General features: G+C 43.3%; 1 protein-coding gene across 1 annotated transcript in view; it reads right to left on the bottom strand.

The window, feature by feature from the left end:
* The window catches only part of MYO7B (myosin VIIB), a 110,579-nt gene extending 85,862 nt beyond the window's left edge, over positions 1–24,717 (bottom strand). Inside the window, exons 1-2 of the mRNA XM_045826063.1 lie at positions 24,582–24,717; positions 10,122–10,162 (exon numbers count right to left, since the gene is read on the bottom strand). Coding sequence (XP_045682019.1) covers positions 10,122–10,139 — 18 coding nt within the window. The 5' untranslated portion in view covers positions 10,140–10,162; positions 24,582–24,717. The remainder of the gene's footprint in view (positions 1–10,121; positions 10,163–24,581) is intronic.
* Positions 24,718–25,437: the final 720 nt, after the last annotated feature.

The following is a 25,437-nucleotide window of genomic DNA, read 5'->3' as shown; positions in this document are numbered from 1 at the left end:
GAGGAGGGGTAGACAGACAGAAAGGTAAGTTCACCTATAAGGAGAAAACTTAGGACAAGTTCAAATCCTGTGTGAGGTCCAAATAACTGCTACAAATACCTCAAGAAAAGAGCAATGCATCCATTAGAATACACCCATTGCTACTGTCAGAAGAACAGAAAACAAGTGTTGATAGGTATGTGGAAAAATTGAAACACTTGTGCATTGCTGGTGGAAATGTAAATTGGTACAGTTACTGGGGAACACAGTATAGAGGATTTTCAAATAACTAAAAATAAAACTACCTAGCCCTGGCTGGTGTGACTCAGTGGATTGAGTGCCTGCCTGTGAACCACAGGGTTGCTGGTTCAATTTTCAGTCAGAGTACATGCCTGAGTTGCAAGCCAGGTCCCCAGTAGGGGGATGTGCAAGAGGCAATCACACATTAATGTTCCTCTCTCTCTCTTTCTCCCTCCCTTCCCCTCTCTCTAAAAATAAATAATATCTTTATAAAAATAAAAATAAAACTTCCTTATGATAAAAAATTCAAAATAGGCTCTCAAACTGATATTTGTACACCTATGTTCATTGCAGCATTATTCACAATAGCCAATAAGTGAAATAAATTCAAATGTCCACTGACAGATGAATAGATTAATCCAATGTAGTACATACTTATAAAGGAATATCATGTAGCCTTTAAAAAGGAATTCCTGTCATTACTATGGGTGGATGTCAAGGACATGAGGATAAACAAAATAAGCCACTCACAAAAGGAAAAATACTGTATGATTCCACTCATATGAAGCATCTGAACAAGTCAAAAACATCGAAACAAAGTAGATAGGGTTGAAAAAAGAAGGAGGGATAATAGTGTTCAATGGATATAGAGTTCACTTTTGCAAGTTCTCAGATATATTGCACAACGTGAATAAGCTTAATGCCACTGAGCATTATGCTTCAAATGGTTGTTATTAAATTTGATATTATGTGTTTTTTACCAAAATTAAAAAAGGAAACATAATGATTTTTTACCCAAGTTGTTGTTCCAGTATAAAGGTAATAAACATTTTTGAAAATAAAATATTATTTCCATAAGCCTCCTAGAAAAAACAAGTAGGAAACAAACCAATGAACAGTATAAAGGATGAAAATTAGGTCCACATCAACATACATGGTCAGGAAGTTTCAAAATACTTGGGACAAGGAGGAGGGAATAAAAGCTTTCAGAGAGAAATAAACAAATTTTATACAAAGGCTCAAAAATTAGAATGGTATCAGATTTCTCAACAGCAATGCCAAAAGTCAATGTGGAGTAAATGTCTTCAAAATTTTCAGAATGAAATCTTATGCCCAACTGATCTCAAATGCCAATGAACATGTGTTTAGGCATGCAAGTTGTTATAAACATTTACCTCCTACATACCCTTTCTTCAGGAAGCAATTACAGGACTTGCTAGATCAAAATAGAAGTAAACCAAGAGAAAGAAAGACCTCAGTCCAGGAAGAGGAGTAAGTACAAAGAGGAGGAGAAAGGGATGTTCAGGTAGCTGTGAAGGACATCCTAAGATGACAGGTATGCCTAAGAAATAGAAGATACCAGTTGATACAGGTCAGCAACTCTTGGAGAGATTTCTTCCTGAGAATGAAAGTGATTGAATTCCCAATGAATGAAGAACATTTTGAAAGGAAATGGACGTATCTGGGACAAAGTTGGAGTAAAAGTTGTGATAAATACATAGAAACTAAGCAGACAGGGAAAGGACAATTACAAAGTCTAGCAAAGGAAAGCACAAACACTTAGAGTACACTGTGTGGCTGAACTGAGAGTAGCACTTACTTAGGTAAAATAAGTAAACTCTGTATGCAGATAGAATCAAAGCTAGGATTTAGACTTCCGGCCAACCTGGAGGTGTAGGTAAATACACTTTGCTTCCTTGCACAACCAAAAGAAGGCCAACAACAAACTTAAAAACAAAAAATTGGGTTGCTTGGCACTGGTGAATAGCTAATGCTCTGCCCCTTACTACATACCATAACAGGCATGCTGAGAAAAAAAATATGGCCCAAATGAAAGAACAGTTCAAAGCTTCAGAAAAAATACAAATAAGCGATGAAGAGATAGCCAACCTATCTCTTCACAGTTCAGATGCACAGTTCAAAACACTGGTAATCAGGATGCTCACAGAAATGGTGAGTATGGTTGCAAAATCTAGGGAAAAGTGAAGGCTATAAAAAATGAAATAAAGGAAAATGTATAGTGAACCAACAGTGAAGGGAAGGAAACTGGAACTCAAATCAATGATTTGGAGCAGAAAGAAGAAATGAACATTCAACCAGAACAGAATGAAAAAACAAGAATTCAAAAAAAAAATGAGGAAAGGCTTAGGAACCTCTGGGACAACTTTAAATGCTTCAATATCTGAATCATAGGGGTGCCAGAAGGAGAAGAGGAAGAGCAAGAAACTGAAAACGTATTTGAAATAATAGTGAAAGAAAACTTCCCTAATTTGGCAAAAGAAATAGACATACAAGTCCAGGAAGCTTAGAGAGTCCCAAAGAAGTTGGACCCAAGGAAGAACACACCAAGGCACATCCTAATTAAATTACCCAAGATTAAAGGTAAAGAGAGATTCTTAAAAGCAGCAAGAGAAAAGGAGACAATTACCTACAAAGGAGTTCTCATAACACTATCAACTGATTTCTCAAAAGAAATCTTGCAGGCAAGAAGGGGCTGGAAAGAAGTATTCCAAGCCATGAAAGACAAGGACCTACATCCAAGATTACTCTATCCAGCAAAGCTATCATTTAGAATGGAAGGACAGATAAAGTACTTCCCAGCTAAGGTCAAGTTAAAGGAGTTCATCATCACCAAGCCCTTATTATATGAAATGCTAAGGGGACCTTATCTAAGAAAAAGAAGAAGATAAAAAAGATAAACAGTAAACTGACAACAAATTCACAACTATCAACAACCAAACCTAACTAACTAACTAACTAACTAACTAACTAACTAAGCAAACAACTAGAACAGGAACAGATTCACAGAATTAGAGAGCACATGGAGGGTTATCAGCAGGGTAGGGGAGGTGGAAGAATGGGGGGAAAGCTACAGCAAATAAGAAGCATAAATGGTAGGTACAAAATAGGAGAAGGTTAAGAATAGTCTGGGAAATTCTCAGACTTATATGTATGCTTGTAAGAATTTATAAGTATGACCCATGGACATGAACTAAGGTGGGGGAATGATGGTGGGAGGGGGGGTGCAGGGAAGAGGGGAATAAAGGGGAGAAAAAATGGGGCAACTATAATAGCATAATCAATAAAATATATTAAAATTTTAGAAGAAGCTAGGATTTAGCAAGTTTAGGAGGATGGCGAGGTGGGGGTTATGAGAGGGGAGCTAAAGCCTTTTTTACATAGTGGTAAGTCAGTAAGAGATAATACCTGAAACTAAAACTCAGGTATCACTGTAGCATGTTCTTTAGAGACCTAGAGAGAAATATAAAAAAATCAACCTGAAGTGTCAACTGTAGTCACCTCTAGGGAAGAGGAAGTGGGAGGCTGACTCTTTAAACTGGGTTTCTATACAACTTTATCAAAATAAAAGCTAAATCAGGAAGAACAGCCAGGAACAATTACTACAGAATTCAGAAGATTAGCATGAGCAACCATACACTGCTCAGTGAACTCGTTTTATAAATATCAGGACCTCTGAGTCCTTGGATGAAATTCCAGTGTGAATAGTCTCAGTGTGCAGCTGAAACAGCTGGCAAATCAGCAAAGCAATAAAGTTAAAAGTCAAAGACACATTGGGCATCTCACAGCAAAATTGATATAAACCAGAGATGAAAAAGAGAGACCATCTCCCATCCAGACTGAGTGATGAGGTGTCAACCTGACATGAGCAGCAAGAATAAATAACAGAGTTGGAACATGACTTTTGTTCACTCCAGTTAGCCAAAGCCCTAGCAAGAAATAATGGGAAGCCAACCAGCAGAAAATAGAGCATCTTCATAAACTCTACCGGCAGAAAAAGATGACTGTGAAGAAGCAGCCTTCAAGAAAATCAAGAAGTCAAGAAAAGAGTGAATGAGAAAAGAACAAGCAGTAGCTCCTAGCTGCAAAGAAAGTAAAAGTCCTATGCCGAGATTCAAAAAATAGAGGCTGAGTTACAGAAATCAGAGAGCTCTGTGTAGCCTTCATTGCTCCTCAATCAGAAATGTCTGACAACCAGCTTCCCCCTGTCTTGCAGAAGGAACTCTTGCAGGAGAGAAGGTGGTAGTCTTCCAGCCTGATTACTAAAGGAAATACAAAGACCTGAAGTGATGAACAATTCATTCTGGAAGACCAGTTCCTCAGATGCTTTTACTCTACCATCTCCTGAGATGTGTGGGCTTTTTTGGTCCACTTGCTGAAACTGGCTGTGTACCTCAATACCATGTGCCCCTTGCCATGTCTTTCTTTTCATATAGTAGAAGAAATGAGCCTAGAGATGGTTCTGTGCATACAGATGGGTCACAGAGGAACCTCCACTAGGAGCCCTCTGGTCTCAGCCCTCACACAGGTCCATTAGCAGACCCAGAGAAGCCTGGCCCTGCCACAGGGGCAAACAGTATGACTACCACTGGTGCTGAGCACCCTGTCTTTCCCAGGAATGCTACCTTCAGTGCCTGGTCATTAGAATTCTCCAACCCCACTCTTATGTTAAGGCATGTTTTGACTAAGGATAGGAATGAAGGATTTTCCATAAAGCTCAACAAGTGTTTATGGCTCCATGAATTGGGGACTGTGCCAATCCCTAGAGAGATTTCAAAATATTTCCATCAGGTCTTGTCCATTAAAGTCCCTCTGCAAACACACATGAAACATTCATCATTCTCATTTGCAAGGAAAATAGGTTTCATTAAAGTGAATAAAAACCAGACACTCCTTTTATTTGACAGATGCTAAAACTAAGGTCCAGAGAACAGAGAGGTGTGGCTAGGGTTATACAGCAAGCAAATGACAAAGGTTCCTTATACTTATGAAGTGTGAAAATCAATTTACTCCAACTCAGTCCTGACTGGTGTGGCTCAGTTGGGCATCATCCCACCAAATGAAAGGGTGCTGTTTCAATTCCCAGTCAGGGCACATGCCTCGGTTGTGGATATAGTTCCTGGTTGGGGTGCATGCAAGAAGCAACCAGTCGATGTTTCTCTCCCTCTTTCTCCTTCCTTCACCTTATCTTCAAAAATAAAGTTTAAAAAATTTAAAAAATTGTTCTCCACCTCAAAGTCTATTTTAATTACACTAGAAAAGTTCACTAGCCTGATGCCCCCATCAGGGTCCACTGCTAATTGCTTTTAAAAAATACTCTTTCCATGCTGTAGTTATTCAACACGTTTGAATTTTTTTTAATAATAGAGATTAGAGTAAAAAATTTAATTCTATTATGGACTGAATTGAATCACCCCAAAATTGATATGTTGAAACATTAACCCCCAATGTGACCATATTTGGACATAGGGCATTTAAGGAGGTAATTAAGGTTGAATGAGATCAAAAGTGTAGGGCCTAATCTAGTAAGATTGGTGTCCTTATATGTTGGGAATCATCCTGCCTGGTTTCAAAAGCTGTAACACTGTGTAGCTAAGGCTGAGTGAGAGACCTTGGGACCATAAGCCACTAAGGAGACAAAGCTTATCTCCCTGGCAGGGGTGCTGCCTCTGTCCTCTTTACTTCACCCTGCCTGGCCCCCAGTGCATGACCAATCAGCCAATGATGGGTAAGATTTCTCAAGGGAGGGATGACCTAAGATAGGCATGGTCATAGGGGGCCCTCAGGAAGGATTTGGGGGGCTATAGCAAAAGGGGGTGATGGACCCTCACCCCTTGGCTTTGACATAGCCTGAGTCCTTATTCTCTCTGCGAGAAGTCTCCTAATCTCTTGACTGCCTTACTTCCCCTGCCTGATTTAAGCCTGAAACAGTAACAGAGGGGGGTGTAGCCCTGTGCTGGAAAGGGTGGGTTCCCTAGGGTGATCAGGCCTAAGAAAGAATACATAAAATCCTGTGAAAACTGCTTTGCTAAGAATGCTGTCAATTTTCTGATAAGGGTTCCAGCAGGAGACTAGTTTGTTTCCGAAAGTTTTATAGCCCATTAGCGAACAGACCCTGACTCAGAATAAGCCCTCAGAGTTCTGTGTATGTTATCTATTGTTTGATCCTTACTGCCTGACAGTGATTGATGAGCTTTACCTGTATTCTTGTGCAAATTGAACCCAATAAAAGTCCATTGAGGAAAAGGCTCTTTCTTGGTCCTTCTCCTTTGAGAGTGCAGCCACCTTTCCTCGGCAAACAGATCATGTCTTGGTAGACTTGAGGCAGGAGACAGCATAGGAAGAACTCTGAGACTGTAATACTGTCATTGGCCAGCATCTAGCATCGTGGTTGCCAGGAAATGCCTTTTACCACTTAGGTAGAATAAATAGTAAACCGAGGCAGGAAGGAGGAAGGAGACAAGTCTCGCATGCTAACTCAGCAGTCCTGAGCCTGGTCTGATAACATTACCAGGTGTTCCAACATCACAAGAAACACTATATTAGCAAGAAAGAAGGAAAGTCCTTGAAATTCTATGTAACATTTCCACTATCTGGGAAAGAAAGCCTTGAAAAGAGGGTCCACAGTGCCCAAAGAAAGAGCCCATAAAACAACTTTGGTTAATTGCCTACCTCTGGTTACTATCTGTTTTAAGAGGGAGTCCCTGATGCTTACAGAAAGAGCCCATAAATAACTTTGGAAAGTGCCCCAATTTTAATTAACTGCCTCCTGTCACATATTTGTTTTACAACAAGATGAACAAATGGAGCCTGGAGCAAGAGCAAGATCTGGGCTAACAGACCCCCCCACACACCTAAGTTTGGATAGTCATATTCCCCCAGGAAAGTTGGCACCACATTTACCTGTTAATCAATATGTAACTTTTTGCCCTCCTATCCCAACAACTATGTAAGTCCTAAGAACAAAGAACTCACTCTCCCAGGGGCTCAGGGTGCTCTTGGCTGTTGGGCCACAGGGCCTCTGGACACCCAGCCTCAGGCTGCCCAGGGACTTGCCACCCTGGTCTTCAGCCTCTCTTGCTTTTCTCACCCTGCTTTGTCCTGAAACTTTGCCTTTCACCCCCTACTCTACCCAATCCTGTTCTCTTCCATGGGAATGGGCCACTGATAAACTGATTACATCCCTGGCTGGCGTAGCTCAGTGGATTGAGTGCGGGCTGCAAACCAAAGCATCGCAGGTTCAATTCCCAGTCAGGGCACATGCCTGGTTTGCACACCATGGCCCCCAGCAACCACACATTGATGTTTCTCTCTCTCTCTTTCTCCTTCCCTTCTCTCTCTAAAAATAAATAAATAAAATCTTTAAAAAAAGCCTAACCTTTCTTTTAAAAAAATAAACTGATTACATACTACTAGATTTGCTGATTTGCTGATATGTAATTCTTTACATGTGTCAGCAAGAAGGACCAGGTCTCTCCTGTCAACAGACTTATTCTCATCTGTGGCAGATGGGGGCTCTGTGGGCAAAGTTCCCCCACACTTATATGAAGAGGAAGAAACACCAGATCTCTCATTCTTTCCCTCTGTCTCTGTCTCTGTCTGTCTGTCTATCTGTCTCTCTCCCTTTCTCTGAGCACACAGAAGGAAGGCCATGTGAAGACACATTGAAAAGGCAGCCATCTGCAAGCCAGGTAGAGGTCTCACCAGATACCAACCCGAGGGCACCCTCATCTTGGACCTCCAGCTTCTAGGATTGTGAAGAAATGAATTTCTGTGGTATTTTGTTATGACTGTCAGAGCAGACCAAATAGAAAGCTCCTTTGAATTCAGACAGATACGGGTTCTAATCCCCACTCTACATTCCATGAGCTGTATGGCCCTGGGGAAGTTACTTAACCTCTCTGAGCTTGTTTCCTCATCTGTTGAAAGGAGAACTTTCAAAGGGCTGTTGTAAAGATGGCATGTAACATGGGTAAGGAACCCAAATAGTGCTAGGTGCAGAGTAAGCACAGATAGAAGAAATGCTGGTAATAAGCTCAGCAAAGTTCTGCCCTCTATTCAACAATAATTTGGACCCTCTGACGGAGTCACTAATGAATAGGTTCATCACCCTTTCCTCAAGGAACTTGCAATCTTAGAAGCTAGAGCAGGACATAATTGTCATTAAGAGTGATATGTCCCCAAGTAGTATCGTTCTAAACTCTGCTTGAGGTTAGTCACATCCCAGTGGGACCCTTGGAGCTAATTCATTCCTATGTGAAATAAGCCTGGCTTTGCCTTCAAACCTCCTCATGCCCCAAAGTGGTGCCAAATTCTAATGTTTGTGATTGAGTTACAAAAACACCTTGCAAATGTCCAGTTGGGGTGCATATGGGAGGCAACCAATCAATGTTTCCTTCTCACAATGATGTTTCTTTCCTTCGTGTGCTCTCTCTCTCCTCTTCTTCCCTTCCTCTTTCTCTAAAATCGATAAACATATCCTCAGGTGAGGATTTTTTTTAAAGCCCTTGCATTCTCAAAATCTGTAGACCACATGTGTTCTCTCTCTAGCCTGAGACAGCATCTCTTCTGTAATTGAAAAAAACAACCTGGCTGCCCATTCTGTGAGTCAGACACTTGGAGGGTTTAGTTGCAGAAGCCCTGAAGCAATGCTTGGGGGTGCTGCCCCCTCTCGGCAGTGTGGATCCAGCAGCCAGAAGATAGATGACCACATTGTGGCTTTGCATTCAGGATGAGAATATTTGAAGCATTTTCTTATTAAAGAGGACATTGACATTGCAGCATTACCATAGGTAGTTAACTAGTTATTGCTAAGAGAGAGCAAAGAGAATTAGGCATTGAGCTTAATAAATGGGATCATGAGCCTGTTTGCTTCATTAGGAAGCTATAGCTTCATACCCCAGGGGATTACAGCATTGCTCCACCAAGTGGAGCAATAACTCTCCTTTCTTTGCCCCTCCAGTGTGTGATTGATGGGGGGTGAGAGGGGGAGGTGCTTGATCATAGAGACCTGTCAGTCTAACTAGGGGATGGGTGGACTTATCAAAAGCCATGAAAACTTGGGCAGTTGATTGGTATTTTGAAAAAGCTCCTGGTTATAACCCCAGGGGAATAAAGAAGCTTGCTCTCTCTCTCTCACCCGCATTCTCCCTGTTCCTTTGTTTGCATGATCTCTCTCCTCTGGGACTATGCAGGTCTAGAAGCTCCTGGAGCCTATGGCAGACTATGTGGGCTACAAAGGACTAAGCTTTAATAAGAAGCAGAATCTCTGGACACTGGCGGGTTTTTTTTTTTTTTGGCCTTGCTGAGGCCACAGGTGGACTGTTTCCATGGTAGGATGGAGGGAGATGGAACATTGGAAACCCAGGGGCAGATTTCAACCTGAACAAACTTTCCCATATCACAATCTCCCATGCGTGAGTCCTTAGAATGATTTCCTCACCATCCTGTGGAAGAGCCTGATTTCCACCACCAATGGCAGCACTATCTGGTTTTCTTGCATTTTGGCTAGAATTCTGGAGGGCAAGGAAGAATGCCTGGACTGGTTTGGGGCTTCTCCTCTGGGCTCCCCCAGCCCTCTGAGCTTTTTGGTCCTGCGCACATCACCCAGGTTGCCTGGAGGCCTGTCCCCTCACCCCAACCCAAGGGCAGGGCAGTGTATCGGTGTTTGTCAACTCAATAGTAAATGTGAGGCTCCTATGCTCCCTTTTCACTGGGAGCAGTCTTTGGGACACTGGGACATAGTGGACAGCCAGAGATGCTTGTTGAGCTGAGGGAAGATGAGGCAGAGCCCCAAGGGCTTGGGTCCATGTTTATCCCACTCTCTGGGGGAAATGAGACAACAAATGAGAAATGCCTTTGTCAAAACATTTTAAGTCTGAATATGAGTGAAGGATTACTGAGCACAAGTGGCCCCCTGCTGAGGCCCAGTGGCTGGCCAAACTGGTTTTCTTTAGATAATGTGATGTCTTGTTTTCCAAACTCTATCTCTCTGTTTTTTCTTGTAGGATCTCCTTGCCTCTCTTTTCTGCTTGAGAGTGATTTGATTAGTGTTTTGAAAGTGCCACAAACCATTCTCTAGATGGGACAGATGCAATTCTTACCAGTCTGAAGACTGACATCCTGAGACAGCAGCCCTTGAAACCTGTGTACAAGAAGAAAGTAGAATGTTAGTCCTCATCCCCCAAAGGAGTCCCTGGGGGTCGAGTGTGTTGCTCAGCATGCCTCAAGTGCCTGGCCTGAGTTCTGACTCAAGAAATAACTCTTGAATAAATGAATAAGTCACTGTCCTATCCAAGTGATAGAAGATACTTTCTCAGTTTCTTTTATTTTATCTCTTCTTTAATGAATGTTTATTTTGGGCTCAGCGCTGGGCTCGATGTAGGGAGCAGGGGTGGTTCCGAACATACTTAAGACACTGTTTCTATCATCCAGAAGCAAAAATGTTATCTGGTCAAATATCTGTGAAAATCAGTCATCACGATATACCATGTGGAATTTTGAGGTGAGCAGCCATCATTGCTATAGACGCGGGACATGCTTTATCTAAACCTCACAGCACTCTTAAACACAGGTACCTCTCCATTTTATACATGAGGTTTGACAAAGAAAGGTGGCCCAGTTAGTGGCATCACTGGGAATCCAACCTAGATCTTCCCCCCTGCACACCTGTCTCTTTTTCCTGGATACCTCCTGCTCTGGGACAGACCTGATTAGCTTGCAGAGGCTGGAGGTCAGAGCCCTGTCCTGACCCGAAGTCCTGGTGCCTTGCCCTCACTGAGCAGCTGAGCAGTGAGCAGTGTGTGGTGGTGGCTCTGTTTTATTTCTCAACATGCTCCGTGCACCTAGTATAGACCTGCCTTTAGGAAGGACCCAGCAGATATCTGTTCAGTGAAACAGTGGATGAAGTCCTTGGAGAAGATGGGTTTTACAGGTGGGTCAGGTGAAATGATAGAAGGGCATTCTCCAAGGAAAGAGCAACTGCAGGGAAGGTAGAGGGTCAGCAGCATGTTGGGCTGAGAAGACTAAGTGGGAGGAAGGACAGTGGGGTTGTAGGAAGCAGTTTAATGTGACAATGTCTTTTTGCCACTCTGTTCTGTTGGACGAAGAATTTTCTTACACCAATTTTTATTTAGCACATAAGTATTTATACATTTAATGAAGCTATAAACTTACACTTTCCCACCTAACCCCAAAGAAACATGGTATCTTTCCTTCCAGTCCTGTCCACACTCTTATCTCCTGGGACAGATGAAACAAAGACCCTGCAGCACAGTCAGAGCATCTAGAAAGTGTGTCCTGGGGAAGCTGCAGCCCACCCCCCCAGGAGGCTCTCCCAGCCCAGACACTGGCCCTGTGTGAGGGTGTGTCCACAGGGGCCTGGGAAAGGGTGGGCATGGTGGGAGAGTAGGGCTTTGCCACCTACTAGCTACAGGAGCTGGAGCAGGTCCTACAACTGATTTAGGTCGCTCCTTCCTGAAATGGGAACACTTAGGTTTTACAGAGCCACTGTGAGGTCAGAGCACAATGCACTCCTGAAATGTTTGTGTGTGTCCCCAAGCCTTCCCCAGAAAGCACTCCTGAGGTCTCTGAGGGATTATGATGTCCAGTCAGGAGACTGTTGACAGGTTCCCCCAAGTTCCCTCTCCTCTAATCTAGGAGAAGAGTCCCAGGTGACTTTCTGCCACTGCCTGGACATTGGCAGCCAACAGGGACTCAGCCAGGTGATGTTTCTTATGAGAGGGGAATAGGACAAACCACAGTTAACAGCTGCTCTGGGGGAGAACTCAGGTACATTGCTCCATTGCTCTGAGATGTTGCTGTTCCCAATCTGGAGGTAGTGGTGATCAACAAAGGGTGAGAAATGCTGAGACTTTGCAAAAGTTATTCAACTATTAAGTGAGGAAGGGGATTCTACTGCCCAACTTTGAAACCCATGTTCTTTGCTCTACTTCCTCTGCTTTGGGAAAATTTAAGAGTCTGTGTAAAAGTGCAAAGAAGCCCTTAATCAAACCCTGGCTTCCAGGCAGCTCTTTCAGGGGAAGGCTTGTCTGCCTTCCTGCCACACATTACCTAGGGAGGCAGCAGGTAGGAAAGACTCAGAGGGCATTGCTCTGCTTCTAGCTCCCCAATGTTGCTCTGGCTCCTCAGTTCTCCATACCAGGTAGAAATGTCAGGCTCACCCATGGTTCCTGGCTTTGTCCTCCTCTGTCACCCATGGCATCTGACTTCCATGTACACCATGCCATCCCTCTCCAGACACCAGGGCTGCCTCACAGGTGCCCTTTGCCAGACCTGTTCTCCCCTGGCAGGCTCTGGTAGCCTGCCAAGTTTCCTGGACTCTCACTACACTGATCCTTAGACTCTGGTAACCTTCCCTCCCCCATGACTGGCTCTGGTCTCCCCATGTCCCAGAGCTGCTCCACATCAGAAGCTATCTCCTTCAGCTCCAGCCGCACCCAGGCATCACCACATTCTACCCCATAAGCAACTGTTTTCTCATTTTATCCTGATCCTTAGGTCCCTGTTCCTTCCACATCTATCAACTTGCATTCTAGTTCCATTTCTATTCCAACCAGTGGTCTTATAAATACCCATAAACAGAATATAAAGAGGTTTTATAAGTACCCATAAACCAAATAAAAACAAAAGTAAAGCCCAGTAAATCACACACACTGCAGGGATTCCTCTGGTTCATCACTCTCTTGTAAACAAAGTCCCAGCCCTGAGCTTCACAAGGCCAAAGATGAGTTGCACACCCTTCAAAAGAGAGGCCAGGGTGACTTCATGACCTGCACCTCCCTGGTACTTGACTTTTAGGGTACCCTTCTGTGGACTCTAGTCAGCTCCTTCTGCAAAAACAAAATGAAACAACCCCGTTTCAAAGTTCCCTCCCTTCACTCACTCTGTAGATCACCTTCATCTGCATCACTGAAATAAGGGAAACCACACTCAGCTTCCAGCTCTGCCTGCCCACTCCCTGCTTTTCCTATACCTGTGAACACCTAAGGGATTGCCCATGGGAAGGGATGCCCTGACAGCCCCACACTCATCCTTCCACCCTGCCCTCTCTGACAATTGATCAGATCTCATGGACACTGAAAGGATAATAAAGTAATATTATGAACAACTATATACCTACAAATTTGGTAACTTAAGATGAAATGGAACAATTCCCTAGAAGACACAATATATCAAAACTCACACAAGGGAAAGAAACCCATGTCCCTATGGTCAATTAATATTTGACAAAGGGGGAAGAAGCATCAAATGGAGTATAAATAGCCTCTTCAACAAATGGTGGTGGCAGATATGGACAGCTACATGCAAAAAATGAAACTTGACCACTAACATACACCACACATAAAAATAAACTCCAGATGGACAAAAGACTTAAATATAAGTCATGACACCATTAAAGTCCTAGAGGAAAACATAGGCAGGGAAATCTCAGATATTCCACACAGCAAAATTTTCACTTATATGTCCCCTAGAGCAAGGGACATAAAGGAAAGAAGAAATAAATGGGACGTCATCAAAATAAAAAGCTTCGGCATAGCTAAAGAAAACATCAGCAAAATAAAAAGGGAACCAACCATATGGGAAAATATATTTGCCAATGATACCTTGGACAAAGATTTGATCTCCAAAATATATAAAGATCTCATGCAACTCCACTCTAGGAAGACAAACAATCTAATTAAAAAATTGTCAAAGGGCCTGAACAGACACTTCCCCAAGGAGGTCATACAGAGGACCCAGGGACATATGAAAGGATGCTCAGCATCACTAGCCATCAGAGAGATACAAATTAAAACTACAATGAGATACCACTTCACATGGGTCAGAATGGCCATCATAAAAACAACAACAACAACAACAAACAAGTGCTGGAAAGGTTGTGGAGAAATGGAAATCTTAGTACATCATTGGTGACAATGTAGACTGGTGCAGCCACTGTGGAAAACAGTATGGAATTTCCTTAAAAAACTAAAAATGGAACTGCTTTCTGATCTGGCAATTCACTGCTGGAATTATACACTAAAAATCCTGAAAAACCAATTCAGAAAAACCTATGCACCCCAATGTTCATAGCAGCACAATTTACAATAGCCAAGTGTTGAAAGCAACCTAAGTGCCCACCAATAAAAAAAACAACAACAACAACAAAAAAACATGGCACATTTACAGAATGGAATGCTATACAGCAGAAAGAAAGAAGGAACTCCTACTCTTCACAATGGCATGGAACTGGAGAATATTATGCTAAGTGAAATAAGCCAGGCAGTGAAAGACAAATACCATATGATCTCACCTATAAGTGAAACCTAATCAACAAAACAAAGAAGCAAGCAAACTATAACCAGAGACATGGAAATAAAGAACAAGCTGACAGTGACCAGGGGCATGGGGGATGGCCATAATGGGGGAAAGAAGGGGAAGGGTCACCAAGGACCATGTATAAAGGACCATGGACAATGCCAAAGGGAGGTAGGATTGAGGGTAAGAGAAAGGGGTTGGTGGGGTGGAGGAGAGTGAAAAATGGAGACAACTGGGCTTGAACAACAATAAAAAAAGAAACATGCACAAAAAATAAAGCAACAACAACAACAACAGTACACACATACAAGGAGAGGTTTTTAATCATGATGGTGGGTAGGTAAATGTAATATTCTAATCCTCCCACAGCCACATCAAAATGCCAACTAAGTGACAGAACTACCATCATTCAGAACCACCTAAAATCTAGCTGAACACAAGTCCAACACATAAGGATATAAAGAAGAACTATGTTGAGACTGGTAGGAGGGATAAGTTGTGAAACAGATTGATCCTACACCCAACTGTGGCAGTTAAAAATCAGGAGAAATAGCTCAGCTGCACAGATTTCTCCTGAGAAGTGAGGGGTCCCAGATCCACACCAGGACCCCTAGTCCAGGGTTTAAGTGCCAGAAAGAGAAATCCACATGACTGCTGGCTGTAAAAACCAGTGGGGATCATGGCTGAATGAGAGGAGGGCTGCTAAAGTCCCAGGCATTCCTCTTAAAGGGCCCATGCATGGACTTACTCAGACTCACTTGCTCTGAGCTCCAGCACTGGGACAGCAGCTTGAAATGCACCAGAGACATATAGGGATGAAGTGAATTGTCTAACATCAGGATGAAAGTGGAATGGAGGGTGGGGAGGGGGACAGCTTTTTCCCAGACAGAAGTTTTGGCAGAGGCCACTATTCCTTTAATGAACACTTCCCCTACAGGGTCAAGAGATAGGCACCATATATGAGTTTCCATCAGCCTGACTCACTCTGTTTGTCCCACACTGATGATTCCCCTAGGCACCACCCCACCCAACTTTTGGATCCAGTGGCTTTTCCATACAACTTACCTGTGTTGGATCATGTTTCAGACTTTCCTAAAATCTCCCAAACAAGCAGCATCTAGTCTCAATGTGTTCTATACCTCTTACTAAATGCCCCAGGCTCAGCACTAGTGGCAGCCAGCCTTGATCCGCATTTGGTCTCTCCTGGACACTTCTAATCCTAGCACAAGTAATAGACATCTGCAGATCACTTTGTAGCACATTCTGGGTAATCATGGGCAGAACACAAGTAGCACTGACCTTGGCCTATACCTCCTAGGAGTCCCCAAAGCTAATGCACCCAGTGGATAGCTACCTTCACAAGCCACACTCTCAAGGGGCAAACTCAGCATACACCAGAGCTCCAGTGTAAGTCCTGCTCTGTGGGGTCAGCCCCTGCATAGCTGATCCTCTATGGTGATTATAGCCAGATCTTGCAGCCAATTGGCTTGGAGACAAATCCCTCCCATTGAGGTACCAACAGCAGTCAAGGCTCAACTACAACAGGAAGGTCTATACAACCCACATGGGGGGCTCACCTGGAGTCCCCAGCTTGGGTGATTGAGAAGGCTGTACCACTGGACCCTACAGGACACCGCATAAGGCCACTCTACCAAGTATGGGAGACATAGCAGCTCTACCTAATATACAGAAACAAACGCAGGGAGGCAACAAAAATAAGGAGACAAAGAAACATGTTCTGAATTAAAGAGCAGAACAAAACTCCAGAAATTAAAAAAAAAACAAAACCCTAAACAAAAAGAAGACAAGCAGTCAGGGAAGAATAGATGAACTTAGGGAGGACTTCAACTAAAAGATATAAAATATAAAAATGGGAATAAAAACATAAAAAAGAACCAGCCAGAAATGAATAATACAATAACTAAAACAAAGAATATATTATAGAGAATCAACAACAGTAGAGTAGATAAAGCAGAGGATCGAATCAGAGGTTTGAAAGGTAAGAAAGCCAAAAACTCCTAATCATAACAGCAAAAAATATATATATATAAAAATAAGAAAATATGAGGATAATATAAAAAGCCTCTGGGACAACTTCAAGTGTATCAACATTCACATCATGGAGGTGCTGGGGGGAGAAAAGATAGAGCAAGGAATCGAAAACATATGTGAAAAAATAATTACAAAAAATTCCTTAACTTGGTGAAGGAAAAAGACATAGAAGCCCAGGAAGCTCAGAGAGTCCCAAACAAGATCAACCCAGAAAGGCCCATACCAAGATGCATCAAAATAAAATGCCAAAGATAAAGACAAAGAGAGAATCTTAAAAGCAGCAAGAGGAGAGTAGTTAGTTACCTACAAAGAAGTTCCCATAAGATTATCAGCTGATTTCTCAACAGACTTTGCAGGCCAGAAGAGACTGTCAAGAAATATCCAAAGCAATAAAAAGCAAAGACCTATGTCCAAGATTACTCTACCCAGCAAAGCTATCATTTAGAATCAAAGGACAGCAAAAGAGCTCCCCAGACAAGAAAAAGCTAAAGAAGTTCATCGCCACCAAACCAGAATCACAGGAAATGTTAAGGATCTTCTAAAATTGCAATAAATTCCTATCTATGAGCAATTGCTTTAAATGCAAATTGATTACATGCTCCAGTCAAAAGACATATGGAGACTACAAGAGACTCACGTCCAATCTACAAAAGACACACACAGACTGAAAGCAAAGGGATAGGAAAAGATATTTGACAAAAATGGAAACAAACAAATAAATGAAACCTGGGGTAACAATATTTATACCAGAAAAAATACTTTAAAACAAAGGCTAAATTACAAGAGACAAATAAGGACCAAGCAATTCCACTTCTGGGTATTTATTCACAGAAATTCAAAATACTAAATTGACAAGATATATACATTCATATGTTTATAGCCAAGATAGGGAAGCATCATCCTAAGTGTCCACTGATAGATGAGTGGATAAAGAAGTGGTACATATATACAATGGGTTATGATTCAGTCATAAGAAGAATGAAATTTTGCCATCTGCAACAACTTGGTTAGACCTAAAGGGTATTGTGCTGAGTGAAATAAGTCAGGCAAAGGAAAGCAAATGACTTATGGTTTCACTTTTATGTGGAATCTTAAAAACAAAATCAATGAACAAGCAGAACAGAAACAGAGCCACAGATACAGAGAACATTTTGACAGTTGGCAGATGGGAGGGGGTTGGTGGGATGAGTAAAAAAGGTGAAGGGATTAAAAAGTATGAATTGGCAGTTACAGAATAGTTATGAGGATGGATATAATGAGCACCATATGGAATGTAGTCAATAATACTGTAATAACTGTGTACGGTGTCAGATGGGTATTCAATTTATCAGGGTGATCACTTACTAAGTTATATAAATGTCTAATCACTGGGTTGCACACATGAGACTAATAAAAATTGTACATCAACTGTAATAGAAAAATAGAAAGTTAAATAAAAAAAACTCACTACTCACACAAGAAGAAATAGACAATATTAATAGGCCTATCTCACCAATGATTTCTACCAAACATGTAGGAAGAAATAATACCAATCTTGGCAATACCTTCCAGGAAACAGAAACACAGAGAACACTTTCTAACTTATTCTATGAGTATTACCAAAACCAGATTAAAAGACATTAAAAGAAAGGAAAAACTAGAGGCTCTCTCCCCGGATTCCCATCCCTTAGTCCCCTATCATCCTTCATTTGGGAGATTAGAAGCCTCCAGGATGGACTTGCTTCTTCTGGTCTTTCCAAAAATCATCCTTCATTCCACCAATCAAGTGATATTTAAAATATTAAAAAAAAAAAACACTGGTCATATCATGCATCTCCACAGCTAAGAATATGCCACATTTTCATAGCATTCAAGGTCTTTCAGGATCATAACCTTTTCGTCCTGCTTTATATCTCACCTCTTTCTGCCCAGATTGCACTGAATTTCATACAATTCCTGAAATGTTCCATACCTTCTCTTACTTCAATGTCTCTGTACTGGACCTGATATGAATGTGGAAGGAACACATACAGATGCATGTATGTACACACACACAGGCACAGATATCTTCATATGAAGCAGCTGCAATTTTCTACCTTAGCACTTACTCCTGTTTTTATGTGTCATTGTGTGTCTCTCCCATACTTGTGAGAAACTTAATAGCTAGACTGTGCCTTCTCATCTTAGCCAGGGGTTCAGTACCTGCTTGCTAAGTGAATGGATGGATGGGTGAATAAATAGATGAGTGAGTGGGTAGTTGGATACATGAATGTATGGATAGTTGGGTGGGTGGATAGATGGATGCACAGATTGATAAATAGCCACTGGGAATATCACCTTGCTCTTTATCCCAGGAAAGCAGGTGCAGCATTGCCCCTGAGGGAAAGTCCTGGGATATTTGCAAGTTCCTGTTCCTTGCGGGTTAGATGACTGCTTTTTAGATCAAGCACCCTTGTCCAGTCCTGAGGTATGTCAGTGTGGCTGAGCTCAAGGGCGTAGGTGCTTTACTGGTTCCCAAAGTCCTCTTCAGAGCTGCTAGGAGGTCTAAAGCTCACCACTGAAATGTGTTTTTGGAGCATGATTGAACTGGAGTACAGGAGAGTAGATAAGAAAATGCTGGACTTCTGGTCAAGATGGAGGTGTAGGTAAGTTTGCCTCACCTCCATGCACAACTATAGCAAAAAATACAAATACACATCAAAATAATTATTTCCCAGAATTGTCAGAAAATAGAGCTATGTGGAAGTCCAACAACCAAGGATCTAAAGAAGCCACATTCATCTAGATGGGTAGGAAGGGCAGAGTTGCAAAGAGGTGTGGAGACACAGAGAGGTACAGAGACAGGAACAGGCAGTTCCCACATCCACATGTGGTAGATAAAAACAGGAGGGATACCTTGGTTTCCCAGCCTCAGTCCAGACCACCCACCCCAGGGTTTCAGCACCAGGAAGATAAGTTCCCATAACTTCTGGCTGTGAAAACCAGTGGGAGTTAGGGAGGCAGAAGAAACTGTGAGATTCTCAAGAGACTCCTCTTAAAGGTCCTGCAAAGGACTTAGGACTCACACAGATCCAACCCCTCTGGGATTCAGCAAAAAGGCAACAGCTGGAAGGGCACCAGTGGCATAAGGGAGAGAGGGAAGTGCAAGTGCAGGAGACAGCTTCCTCTTGGGCAAAACTCCAGAGGCCAGGTAATGGCATTGTCCCCTCTGTGAGCCCTTCCCCACACAGAGCAATAGAGTGGTTACACAGGTTGTCCCACCCCAGTGACTACATAAGACTCCACCCCATGCCACTTACAGGTGAGCTTTTCACAATAGGCCACACTACTAAGTCAGGGAGTCAAAGCAGCTCTACTGAATACACAGAAACAAACACAGGGAGGCTGCCAAAATGAAGAGACAAAGAAATATGGCCCAAATGAAAGAACAGAACAAAACTCTAGGAAAAGAACTAGACAAAATGGAGATAAGCAACATGTCAGATGCAGAGTTAAAAACGCTGGTTATCAGGATGCCCCAGGAATTCATTGGGTTCTTCAAGAGCATAAATAAGACCCAGGCAGAAATGAATATTTCATTAAGTGAAATAAAGAAAAATCTACAGGGAACCAAGAGTGGAGAGAATGAAGCCAAGAATCAAATCAATGATTTGGAACACAAGGAAGGAAAAAGCATTCAATCAGAACAGCAGGAAGAAAAAAAAATAATAATAAAAACAAGGGTAGGTAGGCTTAGGAACCTCTGGGACATCTTTAAATGTACAAACATCTGAATCATAGTAGTGCCAAAAAGAGAAGAGGAAGAGCAAGAAATTGAAATTTATTTGAAAAAATAATGAAAAGAAAACCTCCCTGATTTGGTAAAGGAAATAGACACACAAGTCCAGGAAGCACAGAGAGTTCCAAACAAGATGGACCTGAAGAGAACCACACCAAGACACATAATTAAAATGTCAAAGGTTAACGATAAAGAGAGAACCTTAAAGCAGCAAGAGAAAAGCAGACAATTACCTACAAAGGAATTCCCATAAGACTGTCAGCTGACTTCTCAAAAGAAATTTTGCAGGCCAGAAGGGACTGGCAAGAAGTATTCAAAGTGAGAAAAAGCAAGGACCTACAACTAAAATTACTTTATTCAGAAAAGCTATCATTTAGACTTCAAGAGTAGATAAAATGCTTCCCAGACAAGGTAAAGCTAAAGGAGTTTATCATCACCAACCCATCATTACATGAAATGTTAAACGGACTTATTTAAGAAAAAGAACAAAACTATGAATGTTAAAATGTCAATAAATTCACAACTATCAACAGCTGATTCTAAAAACAAACAAAGCAATCAAGCAGAACAGGAACAGAATCGTAGATATGGAGATCATTTGGAGGGATATCAGTCAGGAGAGGGAAGTAGGGAACATGGGGGAAAGGTTCAGGGAGTAAGAAGCACAAACTGGTAGGTACAAAATAGACCAAGGGATGTTAAGAACAGTATAGGTAATGGGGTAGCCAAAGAATTTATATGCATGACCCATGGACATGAAATAATAGGGGTGATTGTTGGAGGGAATGGGGGTACTGTATGGAGCATGACAAAAGGGAAAAATTGGGACAACAGTAATAGCATAATAAATAAAATACATTTTAGCTCTGGCTTTTGTGGCTCAGTGGATTGAATGCCCACCTGAGAACCGCAGGGTTACCAGTTTGATTCCCAGTCAGGGCACATGCCTGGGTTGAGAGCCAGGTCCCCACTAGGGGAGCATGTGAGAAGCAACCACACATTGATGTTTCTCTCCCCATCTTTCTCCCTCCCTTATCCTCTCTCTAAAAATGATTAAATAAAATCTTTAAAAAATGTATTTTAAGAAAAGAAAAAGAAAATGCTGAAAGGTGATTGAGGAGGTGGGACTGGGGAGAAAATCAAAGGGTTGCTGAGACAAGGATGAGGTCAGAGTGTGCCAGATGGCATGCAAAGCATTTTGTCCAGAGCCTCTCATTTAACACACACAAGAACCCTATGAAGACATCCCACCTTACAAATGAAGAGATTTGGATCTAAGCAGCAAAACCAACATTGAGACTCTGGTCTATAGAATGCCAGCCCAGAAGGGACCCCTACCCTGGAAGGCTGAGAAAGCATTGCCCTAGCAAGGGGGGCAAGCATTCTGTGGGCAGAAAGGGCATTGGGGACTGCGTGAGGGATCCAGAGATTTAGAAGCTGTCTTATGCCACCAGCTAATTGCCTATTCCCTGGAGCCGATGGGCTCTCACATGGAATTCATCACTCCAAGGAGAATGAAGATTGAATGGCTGGCCTAGGTGGGAAGGGCCACCACTTGGTGGAAGTCAGCACAATCCAGCAGGTGACAGGGATCTTAGCTGGACCACACCAGTCCAGGCAGTCAAGATAGTCAAATATTGGTAGTTTCATATGGCTCAATCTAATACATGTGTTGATATATAAGTATGTAATAAAAACAAAGTATGTGTGATAGTATAATGCCATTTTTGTTTAAAAAAACTGCCATTTTGCCAGTTTTTGCCAGATATATCTTTCCTGAAAGTAATTATATTAAACCATTAACAGCGGTTTCTTCTGGAGAGAGGTATTGGGGTGGGAAGTAGAGGGAGGGAGGTGGGAGGAGACTTTCCTTTCACGTGATGCTCCTTTCTGTCATGTTTGGCTTTTCCATAGGCATAGATTACTTTTATTATTTATTTTACTGTCCATAAAGCTTTCTAAGGTGCTTGAAATCCCTCCTCCCCACAGTGAGGACTATCTGCAAATGTCAGCTACCAACCTCAGTGACAGGGAGGAATGAGAAGAGGTGATTGCAGCAACCCCAGTGAGTTGTGATCTCTTGGTGTTGCCAGGTTTGGCTGTGCACACCAGGGAAGTGGGCCTCTGAGCCCAGATTCTGAGGCTTTCCATGTACCCTGATCCAGCCAGGGATAGCTCAGCCCCTCTCTGCAGCCCAGGGCCCCAGAGGGCCTGCAGAAGGACATATTCCTCTGCTGAAAGGGAGTGCTACCCTCCTTAAGTTGGCCAAGCATGAGGGCGATGTCCACAGGTTGCCATTCCCATAAAGACATGGGACTCACAGTCTAGGAGGTACATGTCCCTAAGAGGTGCCCCTGGCCCAGAGACACAATGTTCCTGGGTCCTCACCTGGGCTCCCTTCTCTTCTGCCTAGGTAAGCCCATGGTGAAGATGTGAAGCCATACTCTTCCACCCAGTCCTCCCGTAGTGGGCATAGGGCCTGGGCACTCCCACTGCCAAAAACTTTGGCGTGTGTGACAATGTAGAGCTAAGACACCCCAATCTGGACAGGTACTTTCTTTCTTCTGCATCTTTGTGCAGCTGCTACTTTATCCCCTTCTCCCCACCATGGATATATTTCCCCCCCAGTCTCCTTCTCTGCCATTGCCCCACCCCAAACTGTCTTGGCTCCTTTGATCTCCACCTCTGACTTCCTGATGCCCACTTTTCCTTTTCACAGTCTCTCCTGACCACCCTGCAATGAAAAACCATGATGTCTGTTGCTTGATTAATTGAGGAGGTAGATAAGAGGGTCTAAAATGGCACTGGATTAGAAACCTAGCCTCACTTGCAGCTTTACTTCTGCTACAAACTACTCCAGACCTTTATTCAATGCACATTTGTCAAGTGCCCAGTCTCTGCCATGGCGTGGGTGAGTGTAATGAAAACAAGAGGACAGAGGAGGTTCAGACCCTGCTCTCAAGGCATTTATAGTCCAGTGGCACTGAGCCAGGCATTCACCCTATTTCAACTCAATGTTTTTCTTGTAACAAATGTAGTGTTCCTTCTCCCTGTACTGTTCTCCCTAAAATGTGAAAGCGAGAGTCTTGGTTAGCCATGAAAAACACAAAGTTATATAAATGCATTTAGGTGACTTGGATGGGTATTCCCTCCTGTCACCTTTCCAGACCTGGGCCCCCCTAGTACCTGCCCATGTTGAGGATGCAGCAGGGCCCCAGATAGACACACAGGGTGGAGGTTCTCCTGAAAGAGGCCCCTGAGGGCCCCCAGCAGCTGTCCAGTGTGTTTAGGTGATGGGGAAAGCCTTCTGCAGAAAGTGTATGGAGCTGAGTTGTTCATTCAGGAGTGTGCTCCAGGTATAAAGAACCCCACACAGCAATTTGGTTTTCTTCAAACTAAAATTCTGAACAAAATTCAGGAGTTTTATGGCTGAGAACAAAATTCAAGTACAGAGTTATAGAGTAGAACCAGAGGGGGAAGCCTATTTGTAAGGAATAAACAAACCCAATTTAGGAGATTTGGGATGGGACCCCCACACCCACCAGAAGCCTGACCTTGGCCAGTCCCTACCAATGTCTGTGTCTCAAATGTCCTTCTCTGTGAACTGGGATGGTTGGCCACCATGCTGATAACTCAGGTGAGGCAGCTATGGGAGCCCTCAGTGGTGGCCTCCCCTTAGTCACTCCTTTCCCAGACAACCCACAGGTCGCCCAGGGGAGGCTTTGAGACCAGATAGGCAGAGTCCTACCTTACCCTAGTGTCCAGGCCATCCAGAGGTGACTAACTTGATCATTCACAATTGTCCCCATAAGCACCCATGTGACTTGGAGAAACTCGGGTTTTAGAGTTAAGCCCCAGCTTGGCTCCTTCCTGTGGGCACTTCAACTTTTATGGTCCTCAGTCTCCATATCCATGAAATTGAGGCAATAACACCATTGTGCTGTGAGTATATAATGCGATGGCACATGTATCACAGCTGATATCTGCCAGGTACCCCTGGGATATCCTCAAGCCACCTAATGCCATGGCAAGGCCTTCCTACTTTGAGGAGGTTGCAGGCTCGGGCAGCCTCTGCAACTGCCTTCCCCCTTGGCCAGTACATCTGCCTTCCTCTAGCAGAGGGCCAGGACACTTCTTCCTCCTCCTTCGTCTCTCAGGCTGGCTCTCAGTCTGAGGGACCAAGACTCTGGGCTGGTGTTTCTTGTTTCCAGGCTCCTAAAGTGGATCTTTACCTCTCTATTTCATAGGCCTGTCCCACCTTGTTGGTAGGTGAGCCTTATGGTATTTACGCATATTTGAGCCTCCCAATACCCCACTTGCCAAGCCACCCTCCTCTGAGAGGTGACCTACTCCTCCGATCCTCCCAACTGACAGGACAAAGATCTGTAGGCCCAGTGCATCCAACAGGCAGAGAAGTTCCCAGATGCTCCCTTACCTTATCCAGACTGATGGCTGGCTGACTCCCTTCCCCTCCAGCCCAGGCACTATGAAAGAGCAGGACAGGAGGCAGTGCCAGGGCTCAGGGTGTGGAGGAGAGTATGGAGAGCAGGAAGGGCCTGAGAAGGAAATGGCCCAGCACTCTGGGCTCACGTAATTTATTACTGGACTTTGTCCTTAGTATCCAGGTCTATCCACTCCCACAGGCTTCTGCAGCCCCAGCAAACAGAGTCTCACAGCACTGTGATCTTTAAACCTGGCCTCCTCAGCAGAGAGTCCTCACAGGACATCGGAGCTCTTACTCACATACATTTTGCTGGCCATCAGTGAAATCCCTGGTGACAACTAGCCAGCTAATCATTCAGAGAGCTCAGCATCTTCCCAGGATTCATGAGGACTCCAAAGAAGCCGACAGCAAGAAGTTTGCTCCCAAACACCTGTGTTTTAACTTGAGGCACACACACAGGAGAGTCAGGAAGTCTTATCAGGCACATAGATTCCCAGTAGCTTCCCTGGGAACAAAGAGGCTGGCTTGGGCTGGAACTTGAGCAAAGGGGGCATTTTTGCTGTGAGCCAAATACAGGCCCTTCTGATGTGAAGGACATCCAGCTGTGTGCCTCGGGGAGAGGCCAGACTGCAGGGCACAGCAGTCCCTGGAAGTTAGCATGAGGGTGAAGGTTTTAAAGATACTGGTTAAAAAAAAAAAAGAAGATACAGGTTCACTGCAACTCTGTGCTTGGGTAAAGGGATACCCTGGTGGTCCTGTAGCTGGCCAATTAGATTTCTTCACTTTCCACGTATGTGGAGTAACTTGGGAACTGCAAGCAGAGATGTGGGAACTATAATTTTTACAT

The sequence above is a fragment of the Phyllostomus hastatus genome, unplaced genomic scaffold (genome assembly GCF_019186645.2).
Source record: "Phyllostomus hastatus isolate PE091 unplaced genomic scaffold, TTU_PhHast_1.1 phas_scaffold_60, whole genome shotgun sequence".
NCBI lineage: Eukaryota > Metazoa > Chordata > Mammalia > Chiroptera > Phyllostomidae > Phyllostomus > Phyllostomus hastatus.
Note: the sequence above shows the minus strand (reverse complement) of the source record. Positions and strands in the feature narration are given on the sequence as shown.